The following is a 16,039-nucleotide window of genomic DNA, read 5'->3' as shown; positions in this document are numbered from 1 at the left end:
AACATCCCCAGCTCCCCCATTTTAAATTTTGAGGGGTATTCTTGTTAAGTTGCCCAGGTTGGTCTCCAAATTCTGAGCTCAAGCGATCCTCCTGCTTCAGCCTCCTTTTTTTTTTTTTTTTTTTGGTTTCGGGAATCAAACTCAGGACCTTGTGCTTGCCAGGCAGGCGCTTGTACCACTGAGCTATATCCACGGCCCTGCTTCAGCCTCTTGAATCCTGAGACTACAGGCATGTGCCACCTTGCTTGGATTCTTGACATTCTTGATCATGTGCATGCATCTGAAAATGTTTCAAGGGAAAATCTAGCCAAAGGGAGGGACTCCTGTGGCTTCTGGTGAGCATCCCTCAACAACTACCTGAGAAGCTCAGTGTCAGCCAACCAGGCACCCCAGCCTCCCCTTCCTCCCCCAGTGCCCTCTGCCTCACCCAGCCTGTCGGGGAACCTGAGGGCTGTGCAGCCAGGCTTGTCCAGAGCGGCGGAAGTGAAAGCAATTCTTACACGGCCCCTGCCTCGGAGGAGGCCTGAGCAAGGGTGTGACTCAGAGATATTGGGCAAGGCAGGGGCCTCCCTCTGCCCTGGGGTGAGCCCCAGTCACCATGCCTGGCTGGTACCGGGTGTCTTGGAGGTGCCTGGAGGACCTGGTCGGTGGGTCGGTGGGGGGGTGGGCAAGGCCGGGCTCCTGAGGACTTCCAGGGCTGGAGTTTTTGGAGGATGTGGCTCTGAGTAAGATTCACAGAGGATCAAATCTGGATTGTCCCTGGATACTATTAATACTAGTCGCAGTGACCACATCAGGGACACCAGGAATGTCATGTTAGGCACCACCTCTGCAGTCCTGGAAACTCCAGGGTTATCCCCATGTGCAAAGGCTGCAACAGGTTGAACAGCTAGATGTGCTTCTCTGCTAACAATCCTGCCTCATTTCCCTGTCCCTGTTCAACCACCTTGACTCTATGCCCCCGCCCCCCTTTGCTCTCTGACCTAACTGCTTTCTTTCACTTGGTGCTATAACCTAAAAGCTGTGTGATTTTGGGCAAATTACTTAACTTCTCTGGGTCTCAGTTTCTTCCTCTGTAAAACAGAGATAATCCTTATTTCAGGCTAGTCCAGAGTGAATAAGTCAGTAAGTGTAAAGTACAGTACTTACAGCTGTGTGTGGTTCATGCAAAGCCTGTGTTTGCCATGATTGCTACTATTATTACCCCACATTTCATCAACTCTAAGATGTCATCAGTTGTAAAAGGTGTCAGGAAGGAAAAAAAAAAAGGATGCCATTTCACCATGTCCAAAGGCTAGAATTTTTATTTTATATTATTTCCCCAAATAGCTCTGTTTGACTTAAATGTAGACTCTTATCATACATAATTCTGATGTGAACATAAAAAGGATAATAGAAGCAAAATAAATTGGTGACCCTATTCAGAAAACACCTTCACATTTTATTTTATTTAATTAATTAATTTTTTGGTACCAGGAATCAAATCCAGGGACTCATGCTTGCCAGGCAGGCACTGTGCTGTTGAGCTACATCCCTGGCTTCCTTCACACTTAGAGGCTGACTCCTGCATGTCACTTCTGGTCTGAGAGTCCAGATGTCTGTGCACTTCCCAGCCATCTCCTCCACGGGCCCATCAAAGGCTACAAAGAGCAGCATTCCTCCCAGGCAATCCACACGACAGCTGCAGACCAGTGGAACATGTAGGCAGCAGCCAGCTTCGAAACCACAGGGCAAGCCCACTTTTGCCTGGGCTTCTAACGCTGTAAGGCTGAGGCAGGAGGATCACTTTGGGTCCTAGGTTTAAACAGTGCTTCATGCCTGTCTCTGGGGTTCCTACTGACACTCCTTCTCCAGGATTCCATGGTCACAATTTTGATGTTGTGGTTTTTGTTTTGAGACAGGTCTTTTTTTGGTTTTTTGAGATAGGGTCTTGCTCTGTAGTCCAGTCTGGTCTTGAACTCACTATGTAGCCCAGGTGGGCCTTGAATTTGTGGTGACCCACCTGCCTCAGCCTCCTAAGTGCTGGGATTGGGGCTGGGGATTTAGCTTAGCGGCAAAGCACCTGCCTGGCAAGCACAAGGTCGTGAGTTCGGTTCCTGGTACCGGAAAAAAAACAAGAAAAAAAAAAAGTGCTGGGATTACAGGCTTGAGACAGGGTCTTGCAGTGTAATCCAGGCTGACCTTGAACTTTTCTGGGGCCCAGGCTAGGCTCAGACTTGAAATCCTGCCTCAGCCTCGCAGGGCTAGATTATAGGTATTCACCACCACGCCCAGCTGATGCTTGTACTTTTGAAACATGGGCATGTGTCGGCAATGACAGCTAAGTCAGGGTGGCAGCCAGGCAGCCAGCAAACAACTGTGCCATGTAAGCTGACTTCAGAGATGTTACATGTAAAAAGCAGTGTCTCAGAACAGGTAAAACCTGAATCATTTCTGATCTTTACACAGGCCCTGCTTCGGGCTGCCTCAGAGCATTGTATATTCTGTTCCCTCTGTCTGGAACACTCTTCTTCTCTCCCTACCTTGACTCGTTAACCTGGTGGTTCCTGATCTCATGCCTCCTCCAGGATGTCTTCCCTGACTGTCCCACCAAAGTCACGTCCACACCCCTACAAAGCATCTGGTACAGGTGCAAAGTTTCAGATGGGAGACTGAGGCCTGGCCAGCTGAGGTTACCTATTGACAGCCCTGAGTATAGAGTATGAGGTCAGAGGAGGGACGCCCACTCCCATGGGATTCAGAGCAGGCTTTCTGGGAGAGGGGGCTTTAGAACTAGGCTGCATGGGTGGGTGGGGGTGGTTTGGGTAGAGCTGAGAGACAGCGAGGGGACAGGAAAGAAGGATGAAGCCTGGCGTACTAGAAGAGGCACATGTGGGCATCCGGGCGCCTTCGCTTTGGGGTGCAGAGTCCCTTCTGCGGCCCTGGAGGGCCCAGCTTCTCTGCTTTCAGGTTGGGATGCCCCCCACAGCTGCGGGCTGGCCCTGAGATGCTGGGAGGATGGGGGCTTAAGCAGCACCCCGGGGATGCCTGACTGCTGAACCCGGAAGGAGGAAGCTGCATAGGGTGTCTGTGGCTCTGCTGGGATCCCCCCTCGGGGACTTCCTCTTCCTCTCTGGGCAGGTGTAGCTGCCACAGCGGGACGACACCCTGACCCCGACATGGAGGGGGGCCAGGGGCCCAGACTTAGAGACTTCCTGAGTGGGAGCCTGGCCACCTGGGTGAGGAGCAGGAGGGAGGCAGCAGAGAAGTGAGCCAGCGGTGGGGTGCTGGGCTGGGGAGGTTGGGCTCCCCTGGGGGTGGATCTAGAGGAGGTGAGGGTGACCAAGAGTCCAGAACCGGTGAGCAGAGGCCTGTACTACCTCTATGAGGAGCGGGTGCCAGGGCTCACTGGAGCAGAACCGAGGGCCCAGGTTTTGTCCTGCTGTCCAGTGGGCTTGATCTGTTCCCTTCAGGCACTGGGACTGGCTGAGCTGGTCGGGGAGGTGGAGGAGCCTTCGGGGACGGAGGAGGAAGAGGCGCCTCTTAGTCCGGAGAAGAGGTTCCTGTGGCTCAGCGATGGGGCCCTGCTCCTCCGGGTGCTGGAAGTCATGTAAGGGGCAGGCGACAGCTGGAGGTGCAGGGATCTAAGGAGAGGAGAGGGGGCCGGCAGGGCTGGTGGGAGGAGCCTGAGAGTGGTGGGCAGAGCCCGCTCTAAGGGAGGTGGGTCCTCAACCGCACTGCTCACCCGTGCTCACCCGTGTCCATAGTGCCCCTGGCTCCCGAGGGGGGCCTCGGAGGGCCAGCGGCCATGATGGACCTGAGGCCTGTAGGGTGTGGAACCTGAGCCAGCTGTGGACTCAACTGAGGGACTTCTACCAGGTTGGGAGCTCGGGAGAGGAAGGTAGAGTGGAGGGCAGTGCCCTGTGGGAAGGTGCCTCATGTCTGCCCCCTCACCCAGGAGGAGCTGCAGCTGCTGGTCTTGTGGCCACCCCCGGATCTCCAGACGTTGGGGTTTGATCCCCTCTCAGGTGCTCTCCCCCACCTATCCCCCCCCACCTCACCCTCACCCATGGCACCCCTGTAATCCCTCTGGCTTGTGCCCTGCAGAGGAGGCAGTGGAGGGGCTGGAAAGCTTGCTTCGGCTGCTGCTGGGGGCATCAGTGCAGGTGAGGAGGGGAGTGGGACAGGGGAGGCCGAGTTTGGCACAGAGGAGGGGCCCCTGCCTCAGTCTCCCTACTCCCGTCTCCATGCAGTGTGAGCACCGGGAACTCTTCATCTGCCACATCCAGGGACTGAGCCTTGAGGTTCAGAGCGACCTGGCTGCTGCCATCCAGGAGGTACGGGGCAGGTAGAAAGCCCTGGACCGACACTGCCCCTAGGACAGCCCCACCACTCCACCACTCGCCTTCTTCCCATCAACTGCTCCCCGTGTGCTCCCAGGTGACCCAGCCTGGGGCTGGTGTGGTGCTGACACTGGCTGGACCAGAGCCTGGGGAGCTGGCTCCCTCGGAGTTGGAGATGCTGTCTCGGAGCCTAATGGCGACACTGTCCAGGCTGGCCAGGGAGAGGGACCTGGGGGCTCAGGTTAGATTAGGGTACTGCAGGGGCATTGTGGACCCAGATATGGGGGGAAGATGGGGATTTGGAGCCCAGGTGTGGGTTTGGGGTCTGTGTCTTCAGCTCTCAGGGTGTCACAACCAGATTCCTCTTTCAGTGTTGGGGAGGATGTGGGCAGACAGGGGACGGTTATTCCTGACCTTTAACCCTCAACCTCCTGCAGAGGCTGGTGGACTTGTTGCTGCAGCGGAGGTGGGTTCCCTTGCTGCCTGAGGCTCCTGCCAGGGCTCCCACAGAGGGTCCTTCACACCACCTGGCACTGCAGCTGGCAAATGCCAAGGCCCAGTTGCGGCGCCTGAGGCAGGAGCTGTGAGTGCTTGGGGGCCAGGGAAGGGACTGGCTTGGAGGGGAGAGGGCAGGCCCAGGAAGAGGTAGGGATGTGGCTCTCCCATACCCCCCCTTCCATTCCCCCATCCCTCCAGGGAGGAGAAGGCTGAGCTGCTGCTGGACTCCCAGGCCGAAGTGCAAGGCCTGGAGGCTGAAATTCGAAGGCTCCGCCAGGAGGTGGGTTCAGATGCCCCCACCCCTCCGTTGCCTCTCCTGCCATTGCCTCCCCTCACTGCCCCTCCAGCCCTGCACCTTCCCATCCCCCATCCATATGGCCCACGGTTGGCCGGTCCCAGCTCCACATCATCTGGCCCAGGCCCAGGCGCTGTCCGGACAGGCCAAGCGGGCTGAGCTGTACCACGAGGAGGTGGAGGCCCTGCGACAGCGGGCAGGCCGCCTGTCCCGACTGCAGGAGGAGCTGGGGCGCTGTCGTGAGCGGCTTCAGGCGGCAGAGGCTTGCAAGAGCCAGCTGGAGGTGAGAAGGAGGCGGGGTGTGGGCAGGGGTGGAGTTGGGCCTAGAGTGGAGAGGGTCCCGCTGTATGGTGAGTGGAGCCGTCATGGTGGAGGGAAATGGGTGCGAGTCCATGCAGAGTGGCGGTGTTTGGGGATGGGCCCAATGGGAAGATGGGGAGGCTGGGGAGGCTGAGGGGACAGTGAGGGAGGCCCTGAAAGGCACGGGGGCTGCCTCACACCTCAGGCCAGGTTCTCCGTGTTCTACTAGGAGGAGCGCGTGCTGTCCGGGGCCCTGCAGGCCTCGAAGGCACTGCTGGAAGAGCAGCTGGAGGCAGCCAGAGAGCGCTGCGCACGACTGCACGAGGCCCAGCGTGAGAACCTGCTGCTGCGCGCCCGGCTGGGTGAGGCTCACACGGTGAGGCCTCCCGAGGGATCCCTGTGACCTCTACTCTTGGTGCTCTGCAGGGATCTGCACACCTAGCCTGGCTTGAGTGGGGAAGACTGGGCTGACTTTGCCCCTCCACCCCCCAGGAGCTGGACTCTCTGCGGCATCAGGTGAACCAGCTCGCAGAAGAGAACGTGGAGCTGGAGCTGGAGCTCTGCCGGAGTCTGCAGCCACCCTTGAACTCCCCTGTAGAGGGTGTGTAGGGCCCTGGGGTGGGGGTACTTGTGCTTTCCTGCAGCTGTGGCAAAGAGGGCTTGAGTCCTCCACCCCTGTATGTGGGGAGCCAGGGCGTGTGGGGAGGTGCTGACCTTCCTCATACCTGCAGCACCCCTGCCCAGAGCAGCTCCCTCACTTCAGGATGAGGTGAGGGAGGCAGAGGCAGGGCAGCTGCGGACCCTGGAGCGGGAGAACCAGGAGCTTCGAGGCCTGCTTCAGGTGCTGCAGAGGCAGCAAGGTGATCAGGTGAGTCCTGCCCACCATCGGGGAGGACTTTCCTTGCCTTCCAAGGGCCTGACTATCCCTCTCATGTGCCCTCAGCACCCCCTGCTGGAGGAGCAGAGTGGGGAGTCTGTGCTTCTGGTACTGGATGGCGCCTTGCGGACACCCCTGGGCTCTGACCACAACCCCCACGGCTTGGTTTGCCACATGGGGGATCAAGACCCCCAGCTGGCTCCCCCTGCATCAGACTCACACCTCGAGGGATCAGCTGAGAGTCCCCAGGCATCTGATTCACGCGGAGAGATGACAGAGAGTCCCTTCCAGGCAGCTGTTCCAGCACTCCAGACCTCACACTTGACCCTCCAAGAGTCAGATGCTGGTACAGAGACACAGGAGTCCCTGGAGAAGACTAGGCCAGGAGCCCCTCTCCAGTCACCCACCTCTGAAGCCCCACATCAGGGTCCAGAGATCAAAATAGAGGTGCAGCAGTTGCTGGGAGGAGAGAATGGGGAGACGCAGACTCCCCAAAAGGAGTTGGTGCTTGAGACCCAGGGTCTGAGACAGGAGGCTCCTGAGCGCAAGCGAGGCTCCTCTGAGCTCAGCCGCTGTGAGCTGCTGGAGAAGCAGGAGACTGTGGGCCAGGAACTGGCCCAGTCCACCAGACAAACAGAGGCCCGAGGGCATGAACGGTGGCTGGAGGGGATGGTCAGAGAACTGGCCCCTCCGTTAGCACAGCAGACATCTGAAGGTGCTCCTGATGCCAGGGCCTGGGAAGGGCAGATCCCAGGGGAAGCCCTGGGTGGAGGTGTCTCAGAGCAGGAGGCCCTCAGGGAGGAGGTGGCACAGCTGAGGACACGGGCTGCGGCCTTGGAGGCTGAGCTGGAGGCCCAGGCCCGAAGGCTAGAGGCCCGAGGTGCAGAGGTGGCCCGCCTCTCTGAGGAGCTGGCCAAAGCGCAAAGGGCAGAGGCCGAGGCCCACCGGGAGGCAGAGGCCCATGCCCAGGAGCAGAGTCGGCTGCGGGAAGCTGTGGAGGCAGCTGGCCGGGAGCTGGAGGCTGCCTCACAGGAGCGGGAGGCGCTGGCAGAGGCCCTGGCAGCAGCAGGCCGAGAACGGAGGCAATGGGAACGCGAGGGGCCCCGGCTGCGGGCCCGAGCTGAGGCTGCCGAGGAGCGGGTGCAGGCACTGGAGAGTCAGGGGCAAGGCCACCTGGAGGAGGCTGAGCAGGAGCGCCAGGAGAAGCAGGCCCTCAGCGAGGTAGGTCCAGGCTCTTGCCACCGGAGTCAGTAGCAAACGGGGCTCCAGGGTAGTTGCTGGGGTTTGGGATTATGGATTCCTAGCACCAAGCTTGGCCATCCACCCCGCCTTCCTAGGACTCACCCAATGGCCGTGACTGGTGATAGGGTAGACTGCCTGGGTAGGTACACTGGTGGCACTCTGGCTATAGCAGTTTACTCACCTCCTTGCCACCACCTCCTTCTGTAAAATGGGATCACCATTCCTGCCTGCCTCTGGTGCAGTCAGGATGTGAAGGGCTACTGCTGGGCTAAGGCATGTTGTGAGTGAAAAAGAAATGGTTTTTCAGGGCAAAATGCTATAAGAGCCCTAAGGAGGGAGAGCTGCCATCTAGGTGGGGGTAGGAGACTTTAAGGAGGAATGATGGGGCCGGGGATATAGCTCAGTGGCACAAGCGTCTGCCTGGCAAGTGCAAGGTCGTGAGTTAGATTCCTAGTACCAAGAAAAAAAAAGGAGGAATGACAAAGATTTCATTTGATGGGAAAGGATGAAGCTTTTAAGGGGCCCAGGAAGAGTGAGGTAAAGGGGCCATCTTTGAAGGTTCTGGGACTCGTCCTCAGGCAGCCAAAGTCACATAAGGGTGTGGGCAGCCCTCCATGGGACAGGTTTTGGGGAGGGTTACCTTGGTTGGCAGGAAGCCTTGGGCCATCAGGAGGCACTGACAGCGCTGTAGGTAGCGAGTGAAGCTGGCAGGGGCAGGGACAGTGACAGAGGGGAGAGAAGGCCTGGACACACCTGTGTTTATCCATTCATACACATTTTATAGGCTGTGCCAGGCCCTGTATCAGGCATTGGGTGCCTAGCGTTGACCAGGCAGCAGCACTCTGGACTCAGGCTGTGTCTCGTCTGGAAGGCTGCCTAGAGGGGAGTAGAAGCTCAAAGGGTTAAAGATAGCTGGGCATGTGTTGGAGGGGTATGAGGTAGGGCTGGGAGAGGTGAAGGTGAGAATGGATTAAGTAGGATTCCTGCTTTCTTCCAAGCTGAGGAAAGAGTTGGGGCTTGTATGTCAGTCAGCCCGTATGGAGAGATGCCTCAGGGGAAGTAGGGGACCGCACAAGGCCAGGAGGAGGGTATCAGAGCCGGCGGGTGGCAGTGTGGAGAGTTGGGGCCTCACGGGTAAGGAATGGTATTTCCTGGTGTGCACAGCTTTCAGGTCCACCCATTGTGCTGATGCGGACACTGAGATTCAGAGAGGAGGAGGGACTTGCCTGAGCCCCTTCCGATGGCAAGGAGTGATAACACATGGTTGGGTTGACCTGGGTTAGGCCTTCAGCAAGGCAGGCTGAGGGAAGGGAGGTTGAGGAAAGTAAGAGTTGGCATGGGTGACAGGGCCAGGTGAAGGGCTGTCCCTGGGGTCCACCTTGTAGAGGGTGACCAAGAGATGCCATCAGGCCAAAGGAAATGCATCACATCCCAGATCTGCTTTTCAACTGCATGGCTTGGGGCAAGTTACTTCACCTTTCTGAGTCCTGGTTTCCTCACCTGGAAAACTGGAATAAGAACTGTACCTGACTCTCAGAGCTTGTAAGATAATAAATGGGGAGACCTTGGTGCAGCATTGGCCCCAGTGTGTGGTTTCTGGAGAGAGGGATGCGTAGAGGATAGGTGAGGGTAGGGCTGGTGGGCAGGAAGAACTGCTATGAGGACCCACAGGGTGGAAGAAGCTGGAGACAAAAGCAATTTTGTGGGATATCCTGATTGGAGCAGTTCCTGGTGCTACCTGGGTGTGGCACAGGCCTTGCTAGCTGGCTGGGAGGTCGGGAAACTAGGGGCCTCCAGGTTGTCCCATGGGGTGCAGCCAGGGCCTGCAGGGGCAAGGTAGGGCTCTGGGCCACTGCCTTTCTCCTACCACTTTTCTCCCTACCTCAGCTGCATTCAGGCTGCAGGGGCTGTTGGTGACTGGCCAGGCAGCAATGCCTTGTGGGACTTGTAGTTTTTCAGCAACAGGCCAAGGGCATGAGTGTCAGGAAGAGTGCTGCCCATGGCAAGGCTGGTAGGGCTGTTAAGCCAGGATGATCATTCAACAGTACAGCCTTGTAGACTTGGTTTGCAGGAGCAGGACATGGCAGGTGACTGGTTAGTGTCATCCTTCCTATGGCTTCATCTTGCCAGGGCCCCTGTGTGTCAGAATGGTTTGTCCTACCTCCTGGGGGGTGGCACAGGCCTGAAAAAGCCTGCACCCCTCCCTCTGAAATGGTGTGGCCCAACTGCCAAAGACCAAGGCCTTGATTTGTCCCTGTCCCCTTCTGGCCTCCACTGTGGTTAGGCCTGTGATCCCAAAGTTCCTGTTCTGCCTGCACACTGAGGCTGGCCCCGTGGGGTGGAGGATGTTCTTCAGGCTCAATTCTACTGGGCCCTTGCTGCTCCCGCAGGGCTAATGCGATGCCCCGTAGGCCACGGCTCCCTGTTCCTGGGCACAGGAGGAACTATGGCCTCCGAGAGGTAGAGATCCCTGTGGAGTGTTATCTCTGATTTGGCCCGGGGGCCTTGCCTGACTTACAGCAGGCTTTGCTGTTATTTCATAAGTGGAGGAGTAGAGATTCAAAGGGTTGAAAATAGATGGGTGTGGTGGCACATGCCTGTAACCCCAGTACTCTGGGAGGCTGAGGCAGGAAAACTGTGTTTGAGCTCAGCCTGGCTGAGCTCAAAAAAATCGTACAAAAATCCAGCATCCCACTCGGCTTCAGGAGAATGGAGGGTCATGCCTACCCCCTGAGCCTGCTCTGCCTGCCCTCAGGAGCTCGAGAAGGCCATGGCACGGGGCCAGGAGCTGGGGTCCCGGCTGGAGCACCTGCAACAGGAGCTGGAGCAGGCGGCCCAGGAGCGCGAGAAGTTTCTTCAGGAGCAGGAGAACCAGCAGCAGAGGTGGGAGCTGTGCCAGGGGTGGCGAGGGGCAGGGAGAGAGGCTGGGTGCCAAAGCTTTTCCTGGCAGGTACCAGGGCCTGGAGCAGCGGCTGGAGGCTGAGCTACAGGCGGCAGCCACCAGCAAGGAAGAGGCACTGATGGAACTCAAGAGCAGGGCGCTGAAGCTGGAAGAGGAGCTGCTCCAGGTGAGGCTGGCAGGGAGCTGGGACCCGCCTGCCCCTCCTGCGAGCCCACAACCCACATCCGGGCTGCCTGTGTCCTTCTTGCCCCGGGACCCTTGGCTGGCTGTTTGCCTCACACCCCGCTGGGGCTTCTGGATGGAGCACTGTTTGGGGAGGCAGGCAGCCCGGTGGCCATCTTGGGGTCTGCCCTCGAAGGACAGAACCTCTGCACGCAGTGACTGCTCTGCATCTCTGGCTCTGGCTCTACCGCTTCCCAGTGGCTCAGTTACTGACTGGTTCTGATGCCCCGATGAAGGGGCCAGGCTCATTAGCATGGATCCTTGTGCCATCCCCAAGCCACTGCTACCTCCCCAAATGACCTCCCAGACCTGTCCTTGCAGCTGCGCCAGGGCCCTGTGGGGCTGGGTCCCGAGGGACACTCTGAGCCACAGATTGCAGCGGTCCAGGGCAGGCGGCTCATTGAGGTAGAGCGCAATGTGAGTAAGGGACTGCCGGGGAGCTGGGTGGGGCCAGCTGCCTGGCCACTGCTGACCCCGCCTTCTGGACAGAATGCAACGCTGGTGGCTGAGAAGGCGGCACTGCAGGGACAGCTGCAGCACCTGGAGGGGCAGCTCGGGAGCCTGCAGGGCCGGGCCCAGGAGCTGCTGCTGCAGAGTCAGCGGGCACAGGAGCACAGTAGCCGCCTACAGGTAGATGGCAGCTGGTGCCCATCCCCTGCTCACTCCCACTTGCCCTTTGGTTATTGTTTTGCGCCACTGCCCCTACCCCAGCTCCCAGCCAGCTGCCCCATCTGTGCTCCCTAGTCACATTTACCCCTCCCCTCTGACCCCAGCCATCCCAGTCTGCACCCCTTCCCCAGCCTAGCCCCAGCCCCAGTCCCATTTGCTTATCTTTGCCCTGGTCCTCTTCCCTTCCTCCACACAGCCTGGCACTGCCAGGCCCCATATTGGCTCTCCTTGTCCTCTGCTTCCTGCCTCTTGCCCACTGTTGGGGCCTGGGGTCCCACTGCAAGTCCCCATTTCCTCCTCCTCTTAGGCTGAGAAGTCTGTGCTGGAGCTGCAGGGCCAGGAGCTGCACCAGAAGCTGGGGGTGCTGGAGGAAGAGGTTCTTGCAGCACGGCAGGCCCATGAGGAGGCTCGAGGGCAGCAACAGGCCCTGCTGCGGGACCACGAGGCCCTAGTGCAGCTGCAGCGGCGGCAAGAAGCCGAGCTGGAGGGACTGCTGGGCCGGCACCGTGACCTCAAGGCCAACATGCGGGCACTGGAGCTGGCCCACCGGGAGCTGCAGGGCCGGTGAGCCTCCCCCAAATACCCTGCTCCTTTCTCTGCACTCACTAGCCTGGACCAGGATCCCTCAGCAGCTCTGACCCAGCAGGAAGTACCACATGGTCACAGCAAGCTCCTCTCTGCAACACCCCTGTTACTGCTATGCCCTTTTGAGGGTCTGGATCCCTGTACTTCTGGGCCGGGCTCACCTGTTGGCAGTGGTGGCACCTGGTGTGGCCTTCTGCCCTGTGGCTTTGCCTTGGGAGCTTCATGCTCAGGAAATGACAGACCCTGGGGTCCAGGTATCCTAGCACCCATTTGCCATGGCCCAGGGCCCTGCAGCCCTCTTGGTCCTTTGCCCATTCAGGCACGAGCAGCTGCAGGCCCAACGGGCCAACGTGGAGGCACAGGAGGTGGCCCTGTTGGCCGAGCGTGAGCGCCTAATGCAGGATGGACATCGGCAGCGGGGCATGGAGGAAGAGCTGCGGAGGCTGCAGAGTGAGCATGACAGGTACCTGCCCCTCAGGCTGGCACCCAGTGGTCCCATCTGAAGTGGGTTGGCTGCACTTGTCACTGTCCCTGGTGTGGGTTCCCTGGCTCTGGGCGAACAGCTGTCTTTGTCCCTAAGAGCTCAGATGCTGCTGGCGGAGGTATCTCGGGAGCGCGGGGAGCTGCAGGGTGAGCGTGGGGAGCTGAAGGGGCGATTGGCAAGGCTGGAGCTGGAGAGGGTGCAGCTCGAGGTGCAGAGCCAGAAGCTGCGTGAGTCCAACCAGCAGCTGGACCTGAGCGCCTGTCGGCTGGCCACACAATGCGAGGTGTGATGGGGGGGTGTGGCCTAAGGTGGCTGAGTGGAGGGTGGCTGAGTAGAGGGCGTCTGGGGAGAGTGGCCCAGATCATCATGAGCCAGGCTCATCCCCGACTGGTACCAATACCTGCAGCTGTTGACAGAGCTGCGGAGTACCCAGGAGGAGGAGAACCGGCAGCTGCTGGCCGAGGTGCAGGCCCTAAGCCGGGAGAACAGGGAGCTACTGGAGCGCAGTCTAGAGAGCCGGGACCACCTGCACCGTGAGCAGCGCGAGTACCTGTGAGCAGTCTGGGGGCCCCCGGGCACGCCAGGAAGTCCCAGGCAAACCACTGGCACTGACTAGCACTGGTCAGTCTCACCTGTGGTATGGTTGACCAGCTTGGCTGCCCCTCAAGCATACCCCTTCCTTCCCTGCCCACCAGAGACCAGCTTAATACTCTTCGTCGTGAGAAGCAGAAGCTGGTAGAGAAGATCATGGACCAGTACCGAGTGCTAGAGCCTGGGCCCCTGCCCCGGACCAAGTGAGGACTCTCCCAGCTCCCTGGGGCTGAGACCCTGCCAACCTCCGCCCCTGCCCTCCCCTCTGCCCTCTGGCCCAGCTCAGGCACAGGCCCCAGTGAGGGTTGGCCTGGTCTTTGCCATCTCTGACACAACCCTCCTCTTCTTTCTTCTTCCCTGTCCTGACCCTCTCTTGTGCCCTCTTGCCCCCAGGAAGGGCAGCTGGCTGGCAGACAAGGTGAAGAGGCTGATGCGGCCCCGGCGGGAGGGGGGTCCCCATGGGGGGCCACGCCTGGGGGCCGATGGGGCTGGCAGCACCGAGAGCCTGGGGGGCATCCCAGAGACCGAGCTCCCTGAGGGCAGGGAGGCAGATGGGACAGGTGGGTCTGGGGGCCAGGGTCTCCCTTCTGTATGTTCCCCCACGCGCCCTTGGCCTCTGCCTCCCTGCCTGGCCTGTGGATGCGCCTCTGCCTGCCCAGATGCTTCCAGCAACTCCTTAGTCTGAGCCCTGCAGCATCCCTCTTGCTGGCACCTTTCTCTTACCTATGCTGTCACCCACCCAGTCCTATCCCATACATGGCAAGGGCTGGGACCTGGGAGTGGCAGGGGACTTTAGGGAGAGGGCATCTACTCTAGCAGCAGGTGAGGAAACTGAGGCCCAGGAAGGGCAGGTGTATTGCCCAAGGTTACACAGTGAGTTAGTGTCTGAGTCAGCACAGAGCCCAGCCTCTGGGGGTGGGGGCTGCCCCGTCCACCTGGCTCCTTCTCTGCTCTGCGCCTCTCTCCTTGGTCCCATGCACCTTTGCTCACACCTTCCTGCTAGAGGGTCCTCCCTGCACTCTGACACCCTCTGGGGATGTGCCTCTTGCAGGGGCCCCTTCACCGGCACCCATGCGCCGGGCCCAGAGCTCCCTCTGCCTACGAGAGACCCTGGCTGGCAGCAGGCAGCGGCGGAAACTCAGTTCCCGGTTCCCCACGGGGCGAAGCTCTGAGTCATTCAGTCCAGGGGACACCCCGAGGCAGAGATTCCGCCAGCGCCGTCCAGGCCCCTTGGGAGCACCTAGCACCCACAGCAAAGGTGAGGGGCCAGGTCCCTGCTCCTATTAGCCTGCTACTCCCTGTGGGCCCACCGTCCTGGGTGAGGAGACCTCCTTCCCATCCTGTGTCTGTCTCCTGCAAACCCTGCCTCTCTCTGCCCTGGTCCCTGGGCTGCTTTGTGTCCACCAGGTGTGGAATGGGATGGCTCCACCGAGACCCCCCAGGAACATGAAGCAGATGTCAGCAGAGAGAGTGAGTGGGGTCTGGGGAACAGCGGGTGTCTGTCCTGCCTGGGGCCCCGGCAGTCCTCAGCCAGCCATCCATCTTTCACCTGATGATGCTCTTTTTACCAAATGCCAGCAGTGCGCTATTGGGGACACAGCAAGGACATGCTGGGGTTGGGGTCACATAGCATACAGTACAGATACAAATAATCATAACCTGCCCAATAGAAGTACAATTTGACTTTTCTAGTAGCCTTGTCAGAGTAAGGAGAAAGAGCCCAGTGTGGTGGCAGATGCCTATAACTCCAACATCTTGGAAAGCTAAAGCAGGAAGATCACAAGTTTGAGCCCAGCTGGGGAAATTTAATGAATTACTGAGACCTTGCCTCAAAATAAAAAGTGAAAAAAAGGTCTGGGGATGTCACTTAGTGAGAAGACCCAGGGTTCATTCCCCAATCCCCCTCCCGAAAAAAAGGAAAAATGACAGGTAAAATGAATCTTAATAACATGTCTTTTTTATTTGTTTTTTTGAGACAGGGTCTTGCTATGCAGTTCAGACTGGGCTTGAGCTCACTTTGTAGCCCAGGCTGGCCTTGAACTCGCAATAATCCTCCTGCCTCAGCCTCCCGAGTACTGGGATTACAGGCGTGCGCCACCACACCTGGCAGTAACATATTTAATCCAATATGTTTATGTGATTGCCATTTCAACATGTAGTCACTGCTAAAAGTCACCAGTGAGACACCTGACATTTTTTCACATCAAGTCTTGGCCGTTTGGTGGGCATGTCACATGTGAGCACCTGGTGGCTCAGACCTTTCTTAGCTGTGCAGCCCCACAGGTGGCTCAGCCTGAGAATGGTAGGGAGAGACAAAGTTCGGGAGCACTGGAGGGTGAGCAGGAGGTGCAGGGTGTTGGCTGCCTTGGTGGGTGTGAGTCCTGAGAGTGGGCCTGAGCTGAGCCTTTTCCTCCAGGCCTCGAGGAGCAGGAACCGGAGAAACGTCCTCTCGCCTCGTCCCTCAGCCAGTGACACTGTGGGGTCGGGGAGCTTGGAAGAGCAACCCTCTCACCGCTGGAGTATTAGTGGGGGCCCCAGGCAGCTCAAAGGCTCAGGGGACCAGGGTATCAAGGGGGAATCCTTGGACAGAGAGTCCTGGGCTCCCAAGTCCTCCACTGCCCATGCTGGGGTCCTGGGATGGAGCTTGGACCAGCTTGTGGACAGGGGCGATGGCTGGCCCCCACGAGTGGCCCCCTTTTGGAGCCCTGGCTCTGCTGTACAGCCAATGCTGAGGAGGCGGGCTCTGGGGGATCCCCCAGCTGAAGTAGGCTGGCAGGAGTGGCCAAGAAAGCCCGCTACCCCGTCCAGATTGGGAGCCAAGGCCCATTCCCCGGGGAGTGTGGCCTAGACTGCTGTCCGAGCCTTAGCTGGGACATAAGGGACGTGAGAATAAAGCTGAGATGCAACCACCCAAATCTGTGCTGTGTCTACTGGATGTATCCTGGTGCCAGGATACCATGGGCCAAGCCTCCTGGCTGGTGGGGGTCTGGGCAAAGGCCCCTATCTAGACAGGGCAGCAAAAGGCGCCGGGGCATGGCTAATCAGGCTCACC

The 16,039-nt window shown here is 59.0% G+C and overlaps 1 protein-coding gene across 4 annotated transcripts; it reads left to right on the top strand.

The window, feature by feature from the left end:
• Positions 1 to 3,087: 3,087 nt before the first annotated feature.
• On the top strand, positions 3,088 to 15,902 carry Ccdc88b (coiled-coil domain containing 88B). 4 transcript variants are annotated; one of them, XM_013514222.1, is made up of 27 exons: positions 3,090 to 3,218; positions 3,453 to 3,589; positions 3,747 to 3,858; positions 3,938 to 4,007; positions 4,087 to 4,145; positions 4,233 to 4,316; positions 4,420 to 4,563; positions 4,760 to 4,905; positions 5,019 to 5,100; positions 5,240 to 5,398; positions 5,645 to 5,791; positions 5,908 to 6,016; positions 6,147 to 6,283; positions 6,380 to 7,513; positions 10,290 to 10,417; positions 10,485 to 10,602; positions 10,980 to 11,075; positions 11,148 to 11,288; positions 11,635 to 11,891; positions 12,232 to 12,375; positions 12,493 to 12,679; positions 12,803 to 12,948; positions 13,092 to 13,190; positions 13,381 to 13,405; positions 14,039 to 14,245; positions 14,395 to 14,457; positions 15,404 to 15,902. In XM_013514222.1, the coding sequence occupies exons 1-27, from the start codon at positions 3,159 to 3,161 to the stop codon at positions 15,833 to 15,835; spliced, it is 4,623 nt and encodes a 1,540-aa protein (XP_013369676.1). In that variant the 5' UTR covers positions 3,090 to 3,158; the 3' UTR covers positions 15,836 to 15,902. The 4 variants fall into 4 exon arrangements, with proteins under 4 accessions (XP_013369678.1, XP_013369676.1, XP_013369675.1 ...); XM_013514221.1 differs by having other exon boundaries at positions 6,359 to 7,513; XM_013514223.1 differs by having other exon boundaries at positions 6,359 to 7,513; positions 13,381 to 13,547; positions 15,404 to 15,551.
• The last annotated feature ends 137 nt before the right edge of the window (positions 15,903 to 16,039 follow it).

The sequence above is a fragment of the Chinchilla lanigera genome, unplaced genomic scaffold (assembly GCF_000276665.1).
Source record: "Chinchilla lanigera isolate Chin_1 unplaced genomic scaffold, ChiLan1.0 scaffold00021, whole genome shotgun sequence".
NCBI lineage: Eukaryota > Metazoa > Chordata > Mammalia > Rodentia > Chinchillidae > Chinchilla > Chinchilla lanigera.
The sequence above is the reverse complement of the archived record's forward strand: the minus strand, read 5'-3'. Positions and strand labels throughout refer to the sequence as shown.

Bases quoted from the DNA above. Each gene is read 5' to 3' on its own strand.
- Ccdc88b (XM_013514221.1), top strand. From the start codon at position 3,159: ATGGAGGGGGGCCAGGGGCCCAGACTTAGAGACTTCCTGAGTGGGAGC. The intron at 5,101-5,239 runs GTGGGTTCAGAT...CATCTGGCCCAG, and splicing joins TTCGAAGGCTCCGCCAGGAG to GCCCAGGCGCTGTCCGGACA. The intron at 12,680-12,802 runs GTGTGATGGGGG...CAATACCTGCAG, and splicing joins GGCTGGCCACACAATGCGAG to CTGTTGACAGAGCTGCGGAG.